This window comes from Carcharodon carcharias, chromosome 8 (genome assembly GCF_017639515.1).
Source record: "Carcharodon carcharias isolate sCarCar2 chromosome 8, sCarCar2.pri, whole genome shotgun sequence".
Lineage (NCBI taxonomy): Eukaryota > Metazoa > Chordata > Chondrichthyes > Lamniformes > Lamnidae > Carcharodon > Carcharodon carcharias.
In genome coordinates this window covers 141,280,209-141,295,334 of record NC_054474.1, presented here as the reverse complement: position 1 = coordinate 141,295,334, position 15,126 = coordinate 141,280,209, and the positions used below count along the sequence as shown (strand labels likewise).

Below are 15,126 nucleotides of genomic sequence, written 5' to 3'. Positions count from 1 at the left end.
GTAAGATTAAACCTGTATTAACATTAGACTTATTCAAAATGAGTTTATCTTGTTCCATTGTTACTTCATTTTGTTCCTTTTCCTCCAGTAGGTTCTATTTTCACACATACATTAACTCTTGTACAACATAAACCCATCTGTGACCTGACAGAAGGCAGAGAGACCTGCTCGCAGTCACATCAGAGATACTCCGTTATTAGCTGGCAGGAAATACAAAGCACAGCTGAGATTTGGGTTAACTTTCCTGTCTGATAATCCCTCAGGGGATATTCCTGGGGAAACCAAAGCTTTGAATCTGCACCTTATTATGACTTGACAAAGCATGACAGCATATTAACCCACTGAACTGTCAAGCCAGATTAGTATTAATTCTGTTGATTGATAAGAGTAAACCAGAGCATTAAGGACACTGTGAAGAATTTAATTTTTAACGTTGGTGATTATTGTACAACCTCGATGCAGTGAAAACATAATTGTAACTTGCTACAAAAATAACTAATGTTAACTAGAAAGAATGTAAAGCCAATTAATGCTTGCTGCATTAGAACTTATGATCACTGGAGAGTCAACATCACACAGTCCTATCTAAAACTAACCCTTTAAACGATGAAAATGACATACCAATCCCAATTAAAAATATTGCTTGTGTTCTTCAATTTGTTTCAAAGAAGCTCCTAACTTGTAAGGATAATTTGATGCACTGTTACTGAAGGGATCTATTGCCTATATGTTGTATATGCCTGGGGCGCACAAAGCGATAGGTTGTCTCCTGACCAAGACAGAGTTAGATTGGATAATGTTAATAAAATTTACCCAGGGCAGGATTTTGCCCTTGCCAATTAAAGCCTAGCACACAGTCCGTGCATGCAGAGAAAGAGCGCTTCAATCTCCCTGAGGTATGGAGCTGCTTCAGGGAGATTGAGGCACTGTGTAAAAATAAAATAATGAAGAGAATAAAAATTTAATAAAATATGTCCCCTCATATGACTGTCACATGAGCTGGGACATGTTTATAATTCAAAAATAAGGTTTTTATTTTAATGTTTATTTGCTTTAGGGAACCTCATCCTGCTCGTGGATGAGGTTTCCTAAAAAATGCAAAGGCCGCTTGGCCTTTTTGCCTGCCCGCCAACCGTTAGGTTAGACGGGCAGCAAAAATTTGAATTTAATTAGATTGTTAATGGCCTTAAAGACCTTTTAATTATCAGCGAGCGCGCAGCCGATTCTGGCGCGTGCCCGCCGAACGAAATATCATGAGACTGCGCGATGACATCAGGGCATGCGCCCGATGTCATTGCACGCCGTTTTCCCCTTGGGCATGTCAGGCACGTGCCCACATGCCAAGTGTAATATTCTGCAGAACTGAACAATCAGTTATTTTGAAAATAATTAGGCTGAAACCTAAACTTTCAATACAAATATTTCATTGAAGGTTCTCTGTATCTAGTTAAATCTCTTCATTCAACATGCATGGTAAAGAATAAGACCAAACATATTCTGTTATTGTCAACAAATCCATCAGTTTTTTCAGTGTGGTGGCAGAGTGATGATGCAGTGTAATGGTAAATATTATTACTATTCAGGACATGGTAGTTAGTTGGAATAACTACTTTGTTGCAAATTTGATTTTGTTTTCTCAATGACAAACAGTTGACTTTTTGACAACTTGGATCAAATATAAACCACCAAAGTCCCTTATAGATGGTGGTGTACTATCCCTCCTCGTCCTTCTTGACCACTTTACAGAATTTGACATGGTTGATCACACTATCCTCCTCCAACGCCTCTCCTCTGTTGTCTCAATGACAAGGTTCCAGGTTCAAGTCCCACTCCAGGGCTTGAGCACAAAAATCAAGGCTGACAATCCAGTGAAGTACTGAGGGAATGCTGCACTGTCAGAAGTGCCATCCTTCAGATGAGATATTAAACCGAGGCCCCATCTGCCTGCACGGGTGGCTGTAAAAGAACCAATGGCACTATTTCAAAGAAGAGTTGGGGAGTTACCCCCTGTGCCCTGGCCAATATTTATTCCTCAATCAACATTACAAAAACAGATTATCTGGTCTTTATTACATTGCTGTTTGTGGGAGTTTGATGTTCTCAAATTGGATGCTGCATTTCCTACATTACAACAGTGAATATACTTCAAAATTACTCCATTGGCTGTAAAACACTTTGAGATGTCTGGAGGTCATGAAACTGGCTATAGAAATGCAAATCTTTCTTTTTTTCCTTCCTAGCTAAGTGGAACTGACTCACCTAATTCCACTTTTACCTATCCAATCGTAGCCAGAGAAGTTCTGCAATGGCTTCTTTCCTCGTTCCCAGACCGTTACCTCGAGTCCCTTAAAGACCTGTCCTTGGCCCCCTCCTATTTCTCATCTACCCCCTCAGCAACATCATCCATTGACATAACTTCGGAGTCTACATGGATGCCAATTTAACCCAGCTCGACCACACCATCATAGCCTCAATGTTGTCGGACTTCTTTCTCCATCCGGTCCTGAATGAGCTGCAGTTCCTCCCATTTAAACACTGGAAACCATTGTCTTCACTCCCTCATCACCAATTCCATGCCCCTCCCTGGCCACTGTCTCAGGCAGAATCAGATTGTTTGCAACTTCAACATCCTAGTTAAATCTAAGTTCAGTTTCTGATCCTCTCCAAAACAAAGACTGCCCACGTGCTTCTATGCAATGTTGCCCTTTCTGCCCCTGCTCAGCTTATGTGCTGCTGAAACCCTTTTGTTCCCCCATTCTGTATTATTCCAATGCTATCCTGGTCGACTTCCCATTTTATGCTCGTGTGAAACTTTGCTGCCCATATTCTAACCTGTACCAAACTTTTATTGATATATGTTAATGACCTAGACTTTGCTGTACAGGACACAGTAGATGTAATTTAAAAATTTGCCTGAGTAATGTCAGAGAAAGCAACTACATAGATGGCTAAAGTACACAAAGCACAGATCACATCACAATGTAAAGTGCTGGGCTATCCCCACTTGGAGCCTCCACCACTGACCCTGCCAGAGTCAGGGGAGATCATATTAATTTGAATGACAATTACCGATTAGGGTTACACTTAGGGCGCTCGCTCATCAAAGAGAGCATAAATTACAGCAAAAGAATTCCCAACACGGGGTGCTTAAGAAAGGATTGGAATAAGAATTAAGAAAGGACTCTTCTTAAAAGATAACTCTTCACAGCATTAGGAACATAGGACTTAGGAGCAGTAGGCCATTCAGCCCTCTGAACCTGCTCTGCCATTCAATCAGATCATGGCTGATCTGGTAGTGGTGTCAACTCCACTTTCCTGTCGGCACCTCCCTGCACCCCCCCCCCCCCCCCCCCCCCCCCCCCCCCCCCCCCCCACTCCCCTGCCTATCAAAAATCTGTTTGATTCAGTCTCCACTGCTTTCTGGGGAAGAGAATTTCATGAACCACTGAGAGAAAAAAAAATTCTCCTCATCTCCATCCTAAAAGGGAGACCCAACTGTGCCCCCTAGTCCTAGGCTCCCCTGAAAGTGGAAACATCTTCCCAGGATCTACCCTATCAAGTCCCCTCAGGATCTTATATGTTTCAATATGTTTCACCTCTCATTCTTCGAAATTCCAATGGGTATGGACCCAACCTGTTCAAGCTTTCTTCATAAGTCCCTCATCTCAGGAATAAATTAAGTGATCCTTTTTTGAACTCCTTTGTAAACAGTTCATACTTAAACAAGAGAAAAAAAAATGGTTAACTTTTTCACCTTCAGGAATCCAGACTACAATCCCAGTCACCTTGACTCAGAGTGGGGCTTACTGGTTCTGGGGCCACAGACACTTTCCTGCATATGCCTGAGAGGCAGAGAACTCTCAATATTGGGAGACCCTGCCTCAGCCTCAGCCTTGATTTTCCCCCTCCTCCTCTATCATGCCACTCGCCCTGTTAAGAGCGGGAGGTTTGGACCCTTCCTCGGTCCATGAATTCCCCTTCGTTTGTCTGGGACACAATCAGATTTCCTCTGCTACCACTTCCCTTCCACTTGGGTTACATCAGATTTGCACCAAAAGGGATCCTGATTGATTACCTTAGTATGTATTTATGGAGTTCTGTCAATCGAGTGTGTAAAATGGTCACTTGAATTATTTTAAGGGGTTCATATTCATTTCCCAAGTACCGTTACTTAGATATAAAGTCCCATATATGCATCATTTGCATTTTGCATTTGTGATGCTCAACCCAAAGAAAACAGACAAAAGATCAGTTTGGCTCAGTTTTTGAATTAATTTTGTGCAATTTGGGAAACCTTGGATTTGAGGTTTGGTTCAAGGACTATCTCAAAATAACTTGCTGTCAGAACATAATTGTGGTTTGGCACCACCTTCAGCCTTGCCAATGTTCATCTGATACAATACTAGTTGGGTGTCTGGTCTTTAGGGATCTGCCTTAGGCCTGTTCCTCAGCTAATTACTCAGCATACGGTTGGTGGAATATGCATGGTCAGGTGATTGAATAACTGAGTGTGCTGAGAGCATTCCTGTTTCTTTGGCAACCTCCGAGAAACTCTCTTGCTTATTGTTTATTCTGGTTGATGTGTTTTAATGAGAAGTTCTCTTTGTGTGTTTCTACAGGGCCATTTGGTGCTATGAATTTTAATTATATCGATGTATCTCCTGCAGCATTGCCCGCAGGCTGAAGGCTGCACCTGGGTTATATTCTGCCTCTCTGCTATGCCTCACTCTATCCCTTAGCCCAGCCACGCCATAGATTCTGTCTCCACTTTCCTACCATCCTAGCTGCTGGTTATCTTTTTCTCTTCTTGTATAGCAAAACAATTCATTAAAAGCTGGCATCACGTTTTACTGCTCCATCACAATTAAAGTCAGTGATGTCACAATAAGACTAGTAATGATACAAGAGCAGCAGTCCTGACCACTCCCTCCACCCCCAAAATTACACTCAGCGACAGGTTGGCTCCATATGGTAAGGATTTCTTATTAAGGGAAGTTGGGTTTGGAAGATTAACACTGATATTTTTTATTGATTTAAGTCTATCAGGTAATGATTGGTGGATTTGTAAGTATATGCATACTGTCCTTGTTGTTGTATAAACTAAAACCTACCAAATCTTTATCCCCCACCTTTACCAGCACAGGTCCAGAGTACTATCAACTAAGCATGGACTAGAATGGTCATCTGATTATCAGCAGAAGGCATGCTCTTCACAGAATGTCCATGTAATTACCACTAGCAAAAAAAGATTGCTAGTTCCAAAAAGCAATAGTCACATGATTATCTTTGACCAATGAAATTGTTAGAGTGGTATCATGCTCATCTGATTGCTAGCCAAAAGCTAACAGTGACACTCATTAATTTTTGCTGTTGATAAGAGTTCCCCATCTCTCCATCTACGATATCCAGGCATAACAAGCCTTGACTTACCTCCAGCGCCTCCTTCTCTGCAGCTCCCTTACGGTTGGCGGGCAGGCGAAAGGGCCTTTTTTGCACTTTTTTGGAAACCTCATCCATGTGCAGGTTGAGCTTTCCAACATCAATAAAAATGAAATAAAATGTCACATGAGGGGACATGTTTTATAACATTTTTCTAACCTTCATTTTTTTTTTAAACTCTTCATTTCCCTGAGGCAGCTCTGTGCTGCAGGAATATTTTCAAGCGCATGCTCGCCCTGCTCGCACTCCCCCCAACCTCCCCGCCCACACAGGCAGCGCTCAGCGCTACTGCTCGCTTCTCACACTGGGCAGGCCTTAATTGGCCCGCCAGCGTGAAATTGCCTTCCGGCCTTGATCGCGGGCGGCGGCTGGCTTCCTGACCACCCCTGCCTGCCCACGCCAAGTCCACCCAACAAGGGCTAAATTCTGCCCCGAGAATATTGTGTACAGTTTTGGTCTCCCTACTAAAAGAGGGACATACTTGCATTAAAAGTGTTTCAGAGGAGGTTCACTAGGCTAAATCCTGGGATGAAGGGCTTGTTTTATGAGGAAAGGTTGAGCAGGTTGGGCCTATACTCATTGGAGTTTAGAAGAATAAGAGGTGATCTCATTGAAACGTACAGGATTCTGAGGGGACTTGACAGTCTAGGTGTTGGGAGATGTTTCCCCTTGCGGGGAAATCTAGAACGAGGGGCATGGTTTTAAAAATAAGGGATCTCCCATTTGAGATGGAGATCAGGAGAACTTTCTTCTCTCAGGGGGTCATTAGTCTTTGGAATTCTCTCACGAGAGCGGTGGAGGTTAGGTCACTGAATATATTTAAGGCTGCGTTAGGCAGATTTTTGACCAACAAAGGATGTCAAAAGTTATGGGGGGCAGGCAGGAAAGTGGAGTTAAGCCATGATCTTATCAAATGGCGGAGCAGTCTCAACGGAACAAATAGCCTACTCCTGCTCCAATTTATGTTCTTAAGTTCAAACAGACATGATAGTTAGTATCTGCCTGATTATAAAAGGGGCTACACAGAAATGTGAAAAAGTGTAAGCCAGACAGTCTAAGTCTTTTGATAATCAAAGATTGATGACATGAAATTTGAATCGGTCCTTTGGGCATTATGGATGCTACTTGGCATCAGCAGAGCATGTACACATTTTTGGGCTAAGTCATAGTTAATGCCATCTCATGAAGTGGACTGCACGTGTGCAGTAAATGGGTGCCAGAAATATGCAGAACAGGCAGATCGTTTCATTGTTCAGCACGCAACTCTAATTTGACGCCGGTGTGCCATTTTGGAGCTCAACAACCCACCTGATGAAGTCTCCTAACCTCGCGCAGCTGAGCACATATTCAGCCGCAGCAGGAAGGACCCTCTCCTTCCCCATCCTCTTGCTGTTTAAAGGAATGGCCAATACTTACTGGTTAGTTGCTGTTTGATTTTTTTCTGCCTGTTGCTTTGAATCTACAAGTGGTTAGACACTCTCTGTTAAAAACAAAAAACTGCGGATGCTGGAAATCCAAAACACAAACAGAAACAGAAATACCTGGAAAAACTCAGCAGGTCTGGCAGCATCGGCGGAGAAGAGCACAGTTGACATGTTGAGTCCTCATGACCCTTCAACAGAACAGAACAGTTCTGCTGAAGGGTCATGAGGACTCGAAACGTCAACTGTGCTCTTCTCCGCCGATGCTGCCAGACCTGCTGAGTTTTTCCAGGTATTTCTGTTTCTGTTTTTGTTTTAGACACTCTCTGTGCTTGTTTAAAGTTTCAAAAGTCTACAGGAGAAGGGGGGAGGGGGATGATGTGGCAGGAGCTCAAGGAGTTTTTGCTGACTTCCAAGTTTTCTGCACAAATCATTTGCTCACAGACATGGGTGTATAAGGAGTCATTCCCCTTGGCAGCATGGGCTTGCAGTCAATACGGTCTGGTGATATGCACATCACAATCCCTGGACCCAATTTCAGGGGCTATCAAATTTACCCCTGGATATCTTTCTACCACTTCTTCCTGTGTCTTAATATATGAATGCCTTAATTGTTAATATTGTTAAAATTTCAGGTTAACACATTTAAACAAGACACGATCCCACCCTTTGTCGTGATTGAATCCTACTTCCAGCTAATTTTAGCATGAGTGGGATTTCTAGCTACAATATCTGAGTGTGTGTGCTTAGAGCTGTTTCTATTCACATCACCTTACTAAATTATCTTAGAAGATGATCTCATTATATTTATACATTTTGTTGTGCTGAAACAGTAGATTGTGTTTTTGGCACATCTGCTATGACTTCCTTATCACTGCAAGGAACATTTCTGTATACTGGAGCTTTTGTTCCTGAGGACAAATCTCGTCCCTTTTAAATTATGTTAAATACAGTTTGAGTAGAATCCTAACAAAGACAGAAATTTCACAACGATATAGTATTATATGTTTCCATGGTGAAACAATTTTAATGTGTACATTACTCTTCAATTACTGTCTGAATTGAGTACTGATGACATTTATAGTTACATGTGCACTATCTATACTGTGGTACATACAAACATTTTCACAGTAGGAGACTGCCTACAACTTCCAATTATCTCACTTTAGACTCAAAGTCATCTGTGCATGTTGGCTGGAAATGACAACATACGATTGAATTTGAACAGACAAAATAGATCAGGCTTTCCTCTACAAGCCTGCCCTTGGAGAAACTACACAAGGAACATGTTAGTGGAAAGCATAAAGTATTTGGTTTAATCTCTCCAGTCTGAAAGTGCAACTTAAATATATTGAGGCTGAAATGAGCATGGGTGGGTCTGCAAAACTAGCATTTGTGAACCGTTATACCACATGCCTGATATTCGATTGTGTTGAAGCCAATAGCTCTCAAATTGGGTGGAGTATATAACAGGCACCAACTTTGCACCTCCACCCATATCCGATTTTACCCCCGTTGCCCCAGAGGTTGCTGCATACCAAACAAAGAGAGAGGAGGGGAGGCACTGCATGGTATGCATCTATTAATTTTTACATGTGATGTGAATGAACAGTAGCTGTGGCAATTTGGGACACTGTTAATGGGGAATGGCCATATATCTTCATGTTGGTACACGTGCATGCTTAGTTAACTTTAACCATAAGTGACAAGCTGACAAAACAGATCAGTCTTCATCAGGTTGCATATTTTTGCTAGTATGACTTTAAATATTCTATTATTCTTTTCATTTTTGCAGACAAGTGTGCGGAATTACTAAGAGGCAGCAAAACAAGTAAAGAGTGAAACCCTTGGTAATCCTAATTGGAGACGCAATGAGACAGCACGTTCACTCTGCCCTTAACCCTTGCAGTTCTTCTGCTGTCACTGTGTAGCACGTTAAACCAAGGAAAAATTATGGCAGTCGCCGAAACCCAGGTGGTCGATTCAGACCTGGATCCTGATGAAAATTTGGAAGAACAGGGTGAAGACATTTTCAATCAGATGGATGAGAATGGGATAATTGGAATAGATGAAATCAATGAGTATTATCTGCAGTATCATCCAAGATTGGAGGATGGTTTGGAAACCGTGGAGGAGGATGGGGAGATGACTGAGCTCCAAGTGCTGCACGATTACAATAAATTGAGTACCCTGGTCCACTCACAAGAGTCTGTAGATGATGAGAGCTTTGGCATCAGTGAATTCCAAGATTCAGACCCTGTTCCCTTGTCCATATACGCAGAGGAGGATGCAAGCCTTAGCCATTTGATTTGTAAGTAGTTCATGCTATACACATTTCTAAAATAATCTATATTGCAGCTGTTTGCCTGCACTTAAAGTTTATTACAGTCAATGGTCTCATCTAATCACAGAGGCATGGCCAGAGAGGCACTGATTAAATTAGTGTTCACTCCAGGGAGGTTGCAGCTGGAGAATAACATGTTTTCTTTTTTGGGTTTAAATTGGATGCAATGTGCAGAATCTGATAAATTAGTCGACATTTCTGTTAAAAGTAGTGGGTAAAGGAACTCCCTAATTCTTAAAGTGTTGGTGCATGAATATCGCGAAATATAACTTTGAGGCAATGTGTTTTAAAAAGATGTCCTTGCAGTGAACATGTGCACATGCTAAATAAGGCAGCACTTCATCAGTGATTGGAAACAGCAAAATGAAAGAAATGGGTTGATGATGATGTTTTGCTGCATGACCTGAAACCTTTGCGTGGAGAAATGTCACAAAACTGAAGACTAGGCAGGCAGAACACACATAGCCTGCAGGGGGATGGCAGATTGGAAAGGCTGCTGTTACTGTCCTCCTGCACTCATAGTTGCAGAAGGCTATTTTACTGTGATTTGTGGTTTTACAATGTTTCAATTGACACTGAACATTGCGTGGGTTTGGGAATAGAGGTATTTGTTTATTCTGAAAGCTCTGTGAAAGAAATTGCCTCCAAATTTCTTATTTGACTGATACAAGGAGTATCTGAACCTGTGTTTCTGTTGACTAAAAAGAAAAATGTGCACTTATATAGCACCTTTCTTGACCTCGGGACTTCCCAAAGTGTTTTCCAGCCAACAAAGTACTTCTAAAATGTAGTGACTGCTATTATCTCACAAACGTGATTGCCAATTTGCACACAGCTAGTTCCCAGCAACAACAATGAGCAGGTAATCTGTTTTTTAGCGATGTTGATGGAGGGATAAATACTGGCCAGGCCATGGAGGATAACTCTTCTGCCCTCCTTCGAAAAAGTGCTGGGGGCTCTTTTCCAGACACAGACAGGACCTCAATTTAATGTCTAATCCAAAAGATGGCACCTCTGACATTGCAGCACTCTTTGAGTACTGGACTGGAGTGTCAGCCTAGATTTTTGCACTCAAGCCTCTGGTGTGGGTGAAGAGTTGTTGGTTGTTAGTAGTTGTTAATAAATCCCGGAAAAGGCCAGAGACAATTGGCCTGGAGATTTTCAAGCCTCAGGTCAGGTCAATAAGAGAGACCCAGGGCAGAATTTTACCCTTGGCATACGGGCTCGCGCCTGACACACCTGTGCATGAAATAAAGTGCGTTGACGTTGGGTGAGCGTAGCGACGTCAACGCGCACTCTCGTGATATTTCGCTAGGCAGGCACGTGAGGAAGACGGAGGCACACCCGCCATTAATTAAGTGGCCAATTAGGCCCTCGAGAGACCAATTGACTCTGAGTTTTTGGCCGTCGCACGGGCAAAACGGGCAGGCTACAATTTGCAAAACCTCACCCACGGGTGGGGTAAGGGGGTCAGTGGCCTTGTCAAAGTGAATAGTAAGTAGTTTTGGATATCACTTGCTACTGGTTGCTTCTGTGAGCAGGACAGCTTCATTTCGATGCAGAGCTTCATTCGGAGCATTTAGAGACTTCAGTTCAGGACTCGGTGTTGTCTTCCAGGCCCCTGGAGGATTCACACCGCTTGAGCCCTTCCAGGTATCAGACAGCCTTCCCTTACCCTGGAAATGGGGATTGTGGTTTCCGCTGGAGGCACCTCCTCCTCTGAGAATGAGAGGGCCAGAAGGAGGAGGAGGCCAAGTTTCTGTATTCAGCTTTCATGGGAGTGACCTGTGGCGCAGGCACCAGGGGGCGCAGGGCCAACAGGTAGGCCAGGGTGGAAGGGGCCGCAGAAGATGCCACTATCCTGCTGGGAGGGTTTGCAGGCGGCAAACCCTCAATACGACTGAGGTGCAGTGCCGAAGGAGGCTCCGACTCAAGGGAGACAGTCACTTCCATCTGTCAGAGGATCGCCCTGAGTTCAGCTCTGACTGTGTGGGTGGACACCCCATGTCAGTGGCTCTGAAGGTCACGGTGGCCCTAAACTTCTATGCCATCAGCTCTTTCCAGGATTCAGTGGGGGATCTATGTGAAGTCTCCCAATCAGCTGTCCACAGTTGCATCAAGCTGGTGACAGACTCTCTCTGTTCAGGCGTTCATTGACTTTCATTCATTACCACTGGGATGAGGCCAGCCAGGCTGAGCGAATCAGAGGCTTTGCAGCGATTGCTGGGTTCCCCCGCATCCAGGGTGCAATAGACTGCACACATGTGGCCATCAAGGTGCCAGCGGTTGAGCCCGGTGCCTTCGTCAACAGGAAGGGCTTCCACTCCATGAACGTGCAGATAGTGTGTGATCACAGGATGCTGATTCTACAAGTCTGTGCAAGGTACCCGGGCAGCTCCCATGACGCCTACATCCTGAGGCACTCCAAGGTGCAGAGACTCTTCAGTGTTCCAGCCCGGCTGGATGGATGGCTGCTGGATGCCAAGGATTATCCATTCAAAAGGTGGCTCATGATGCCTCTCCGCCATCCAAGAACAGAGGCCAAGCAGCAGTATAACAAGAGCCATGCCTCTACAAGGGCGGTGGTAGAGAGAACCATAGGTCTTCTCAAGATGCGCTTCTGATGCCTGGACCGTTCAGCGGGCTCACGACAATACCCCCCAGATTCTATGTCACTGATAGTGTTTGCATGCTGTGCTTTCCACAATCTGACACTGGAAAGGGGGGACGCAGTGGAGGAAGAAGATCTTGTTGCAGCTGCCCAGGCAACAGACGATGAGTCCAGTAGTGAGTCCGAGGACGAGCATGCTTAGGAGAGCACTGAGGGCATAGATGCAGACCAGGGTAACCTACAGGCAGGGACACTCGGGAAGTCTTGATCCAATGCTCCTTTAGCTAGGCTACCAAATAAGGACCACCACCACATGCCAAGGCTGCAGGCTCCATACTCGATCCCTGACAGGACCAGTTCCTTGGTCAGCAACATACACTATGTGCCACTGCTATGAAGTTTAAAGAGTCACACATCCATCATAACGTCATTGCTTACCCTGCACCTACAGAGTAAATGAAGCATCCAGAGGCCAGTTGCAAAATAAAAATCATTTACTTCTGAGTGACAAACATAGCAGAAAATGACATTCACCAGTGTTTTATATCACACCATTAAAAAAACAGAAAAATGAGGGAAACAGATATCACCCGTGATCAGGCCATGTTGTGCTTAAGGTGCTTTAAGTTTTTGCTTGTGAGTGCTCCATCTACGTGCTCCCCCCTCACTGGCACCAGCTTTGGAGACAGCCTGCTCACTCTGCTGTCTTGTTGGCCTTGATGACCTTGGCGGGCGTCCCCTGGCCCATGGAGCCTGTGCTGGCCCCACCTGGGAGGGAGCGGCTAGTGCCATGGCTGGCATCTCCCCAGTGGCCACAACCTCATCAGAGGAGTGGAGGAGCTGTTGCCATCATCCAGAGCACCCTGAGAGGAGCCCGCAGAGACGATAGGCAGCTCAAGCACCAACGTGAGGTCGCTTCGGACCTCCCTGCTCACCCATTGATGGATGGGCATCTAGCTGGGATACTGGGTGCCCAACCATCTCCCACACTGACACTGACCAGCTGAGTTCAATGCTGGTGTGAGGGCTTGCAGGTCGGAGTGCATCCGCAGGAACCCCTGATTGAGTTCTTGGAGGAGCCTCCCCATGAGATTCGCCACTCTCTCCATGGAGGAGGCATTGTGCTTGGCCATGAGGGTCAAAGCAGTGCTTATGCTCCGCATGGACTCCTCCACAATGGACACCATGGCACACATTCCCTCATGTATCTCCGTCAGATCCTCCTACACACCCTGCTGGACTTCCAGCATCTGCTGCCTCAGGGACAACCCCAGAGGCCCATCATCAGGTATCAACTGATCATTGTCTTGGTCTCCAGCAATCCTCCAACTGGCGGCACCCTGGGCTCTCTCTGCCTCTTCCTTCCCCCCCCAGCAAGTGTGAAGTGCCCTCACCAATGTGCACTGAGATATTAGATGTTGACCTTATGCCCACCGAGGTGTTGGTATCTGCACTGGTGCCTGCTTGACAGTGCGGGTGTGATGCTGGTGCTTGCTCAGCATGGTGGTCCTCAGGAGTCAGGGGTGGGCCTTCAGGCTCCTCACAATGAGGGGCTGCTGGTGAGCCTGAAAGGGAGAAGAAGGACATGTCATTAGTTTAACTCATTACACTGTCACTGTGCATGCCTGGCACCCTGATGATACAGAGATCTGCATCATCTTTCCTTGTGGTGCCCTCATCTTTCCATTATCAGTGGGCATTCCAGGTTCGAGGCTCACATCAATATACAGACCACACTACAATGACTGCAAAAAACCACAATCTCACCCCAGTGCACTGCACTCTTAGTCCGCGACCTCTCGCATTGTTATGGGATGTTTTCTCCTGAAAGGACAGGGGACCATTGATTAGTGTACCCTCTACCTGCAGCACCATTGTATCCTGGCCAATCCCACCTGAGGAGCACCTCGCAGGGCTCAGCATGTTCGTGACCCTGGAGCCGCAAGGCACTCAATCCAAGCAGCCAGGCTTCACTCCCTTGGCCAGATCCTGCCTCACTGACATTTGCCACTCACACTGCGACACCTCTCAGGTCCACGGGGGGATGGGCAGCTCTTACCTGTTCTGCAAGGTGACACACGCCAACACAATACTCACCCTTCCCGATCGCAGGAGATCGTTAAAGCGCTTCTGGCACTGGACCCGTATGCGCCTCACCATGTTGTGGCTGCTGACCCTTGATGCCACCTCCTTCTAGGCCTTTTAAGTGAGGTGGGGGGCCCTCCACCTCACGTCCCTGGGGACAAGTGTTTCTCTTTTGTCTGCCACATCCTCCAGGAGGGCACCAAGGCACTCATCAAAAAAACGCAGGGCCAAGTGCCCTTCTGACTGCCCTCCCTCCTGCCATGTCCACCAACTGCAGCATCCATGCGTATGGCTTCCACGTTCTTCGGTGGCAGCCTTCCAGGGGCTGCTAAGGCTGCATTTGAATCAGCCGCCGGGTCGCCATTGGACCCAGCGGACATTAAGCCCCCGCCCCTTCGTGCTCATTGAAAGGCTGCGCCTCACGCTGAGCGGGCTTTAATTGGCCTGCCCATGTAAAATTGCGGTGCGCTGCCGATCGTGGGCAGCAGTCAGCTTCTCCAACCTCCCTCGCCCGAGCCCGCATGCCAAGGGTAAAATTCTGTCCCTAGCTCAATCCTCAGATTAATGTCACATGGGGGGATTGTTTGGCACAGTTGGCTTGATGGCCAGTGTGTGGTTCAGACTAACGCTAACAGCTCCGAATCCAATCCCCATTTTGCCTGAGAGAGACTTAGAGCCGGCCTCCTCGCCCCACCTTGCAGCAAAATCATGGCATAAGCTGCAGTTCGGCGATCCTTGAATAATTGAGGATGTTACAGAAGATGAAGTCATGAAGCTGAATTTGCCAAGAGTCCATTCTGCCACAATTTTGTAACTCTCATGCTTTAAATTGTCATAAAAAAGTGCTGTTAGATGTTTGTGTTGTATTAATAACTACTCAAATTATCTATTTATTTTGCATGAGTACATTTGTTTTAAATGATCTGAACAAAGCATTAGATTTGTTCCAAATTTTATTTTTCATATAATCATTTAATCATCAAAAATTACCATTTAATGTGAAACAGCAGGATGCCTGCCAGACAAATAATCGTTGCTCAGCAAATAAAAGTGACATCCATAAACGAGTGAAGCCCTCAATCCTTATTAAATTACTTTGATACAGTGTAGAATACAGGCCAGCTTGACTTTTCAGCCCACCCCAATCCCCATCACCAACTTTCCCTTTTCTGAAAGGGTCTTGCCTGTTGGCCAGTGCAGATTGGAGACTCGTGCACAGAGTTTGG

General features: G+C 45.4%; 1 protein-coding gene across 2 annotated transcripts in view; it reads left to right on the top strand.

Moving 5' to 3' along the window:
* The window catches only part of akna (AT-hook transcription factor), a 209,241-nt gene that overhangs the window by 61,156 nt on the left and 132,959 nt on the right, over positions 1 to 15,126 (top strand). For both annotated transcript variants that reach the window (XM_041193982.1, XM_041193983.1), the window contains exon 3: positions 8,656 to 9,171. In XM_041193982.1, the coding sequence (XP_041049916.1) occupies positions 8,814 to 9,171 (358 nt within the window). In that variant the 5' untranslated portion in view covers positions 8,656 to 8,813. The remainder of the gene's footprint in view (positions 1 to 8,655; positions 9,172 to 15,126) is intronic.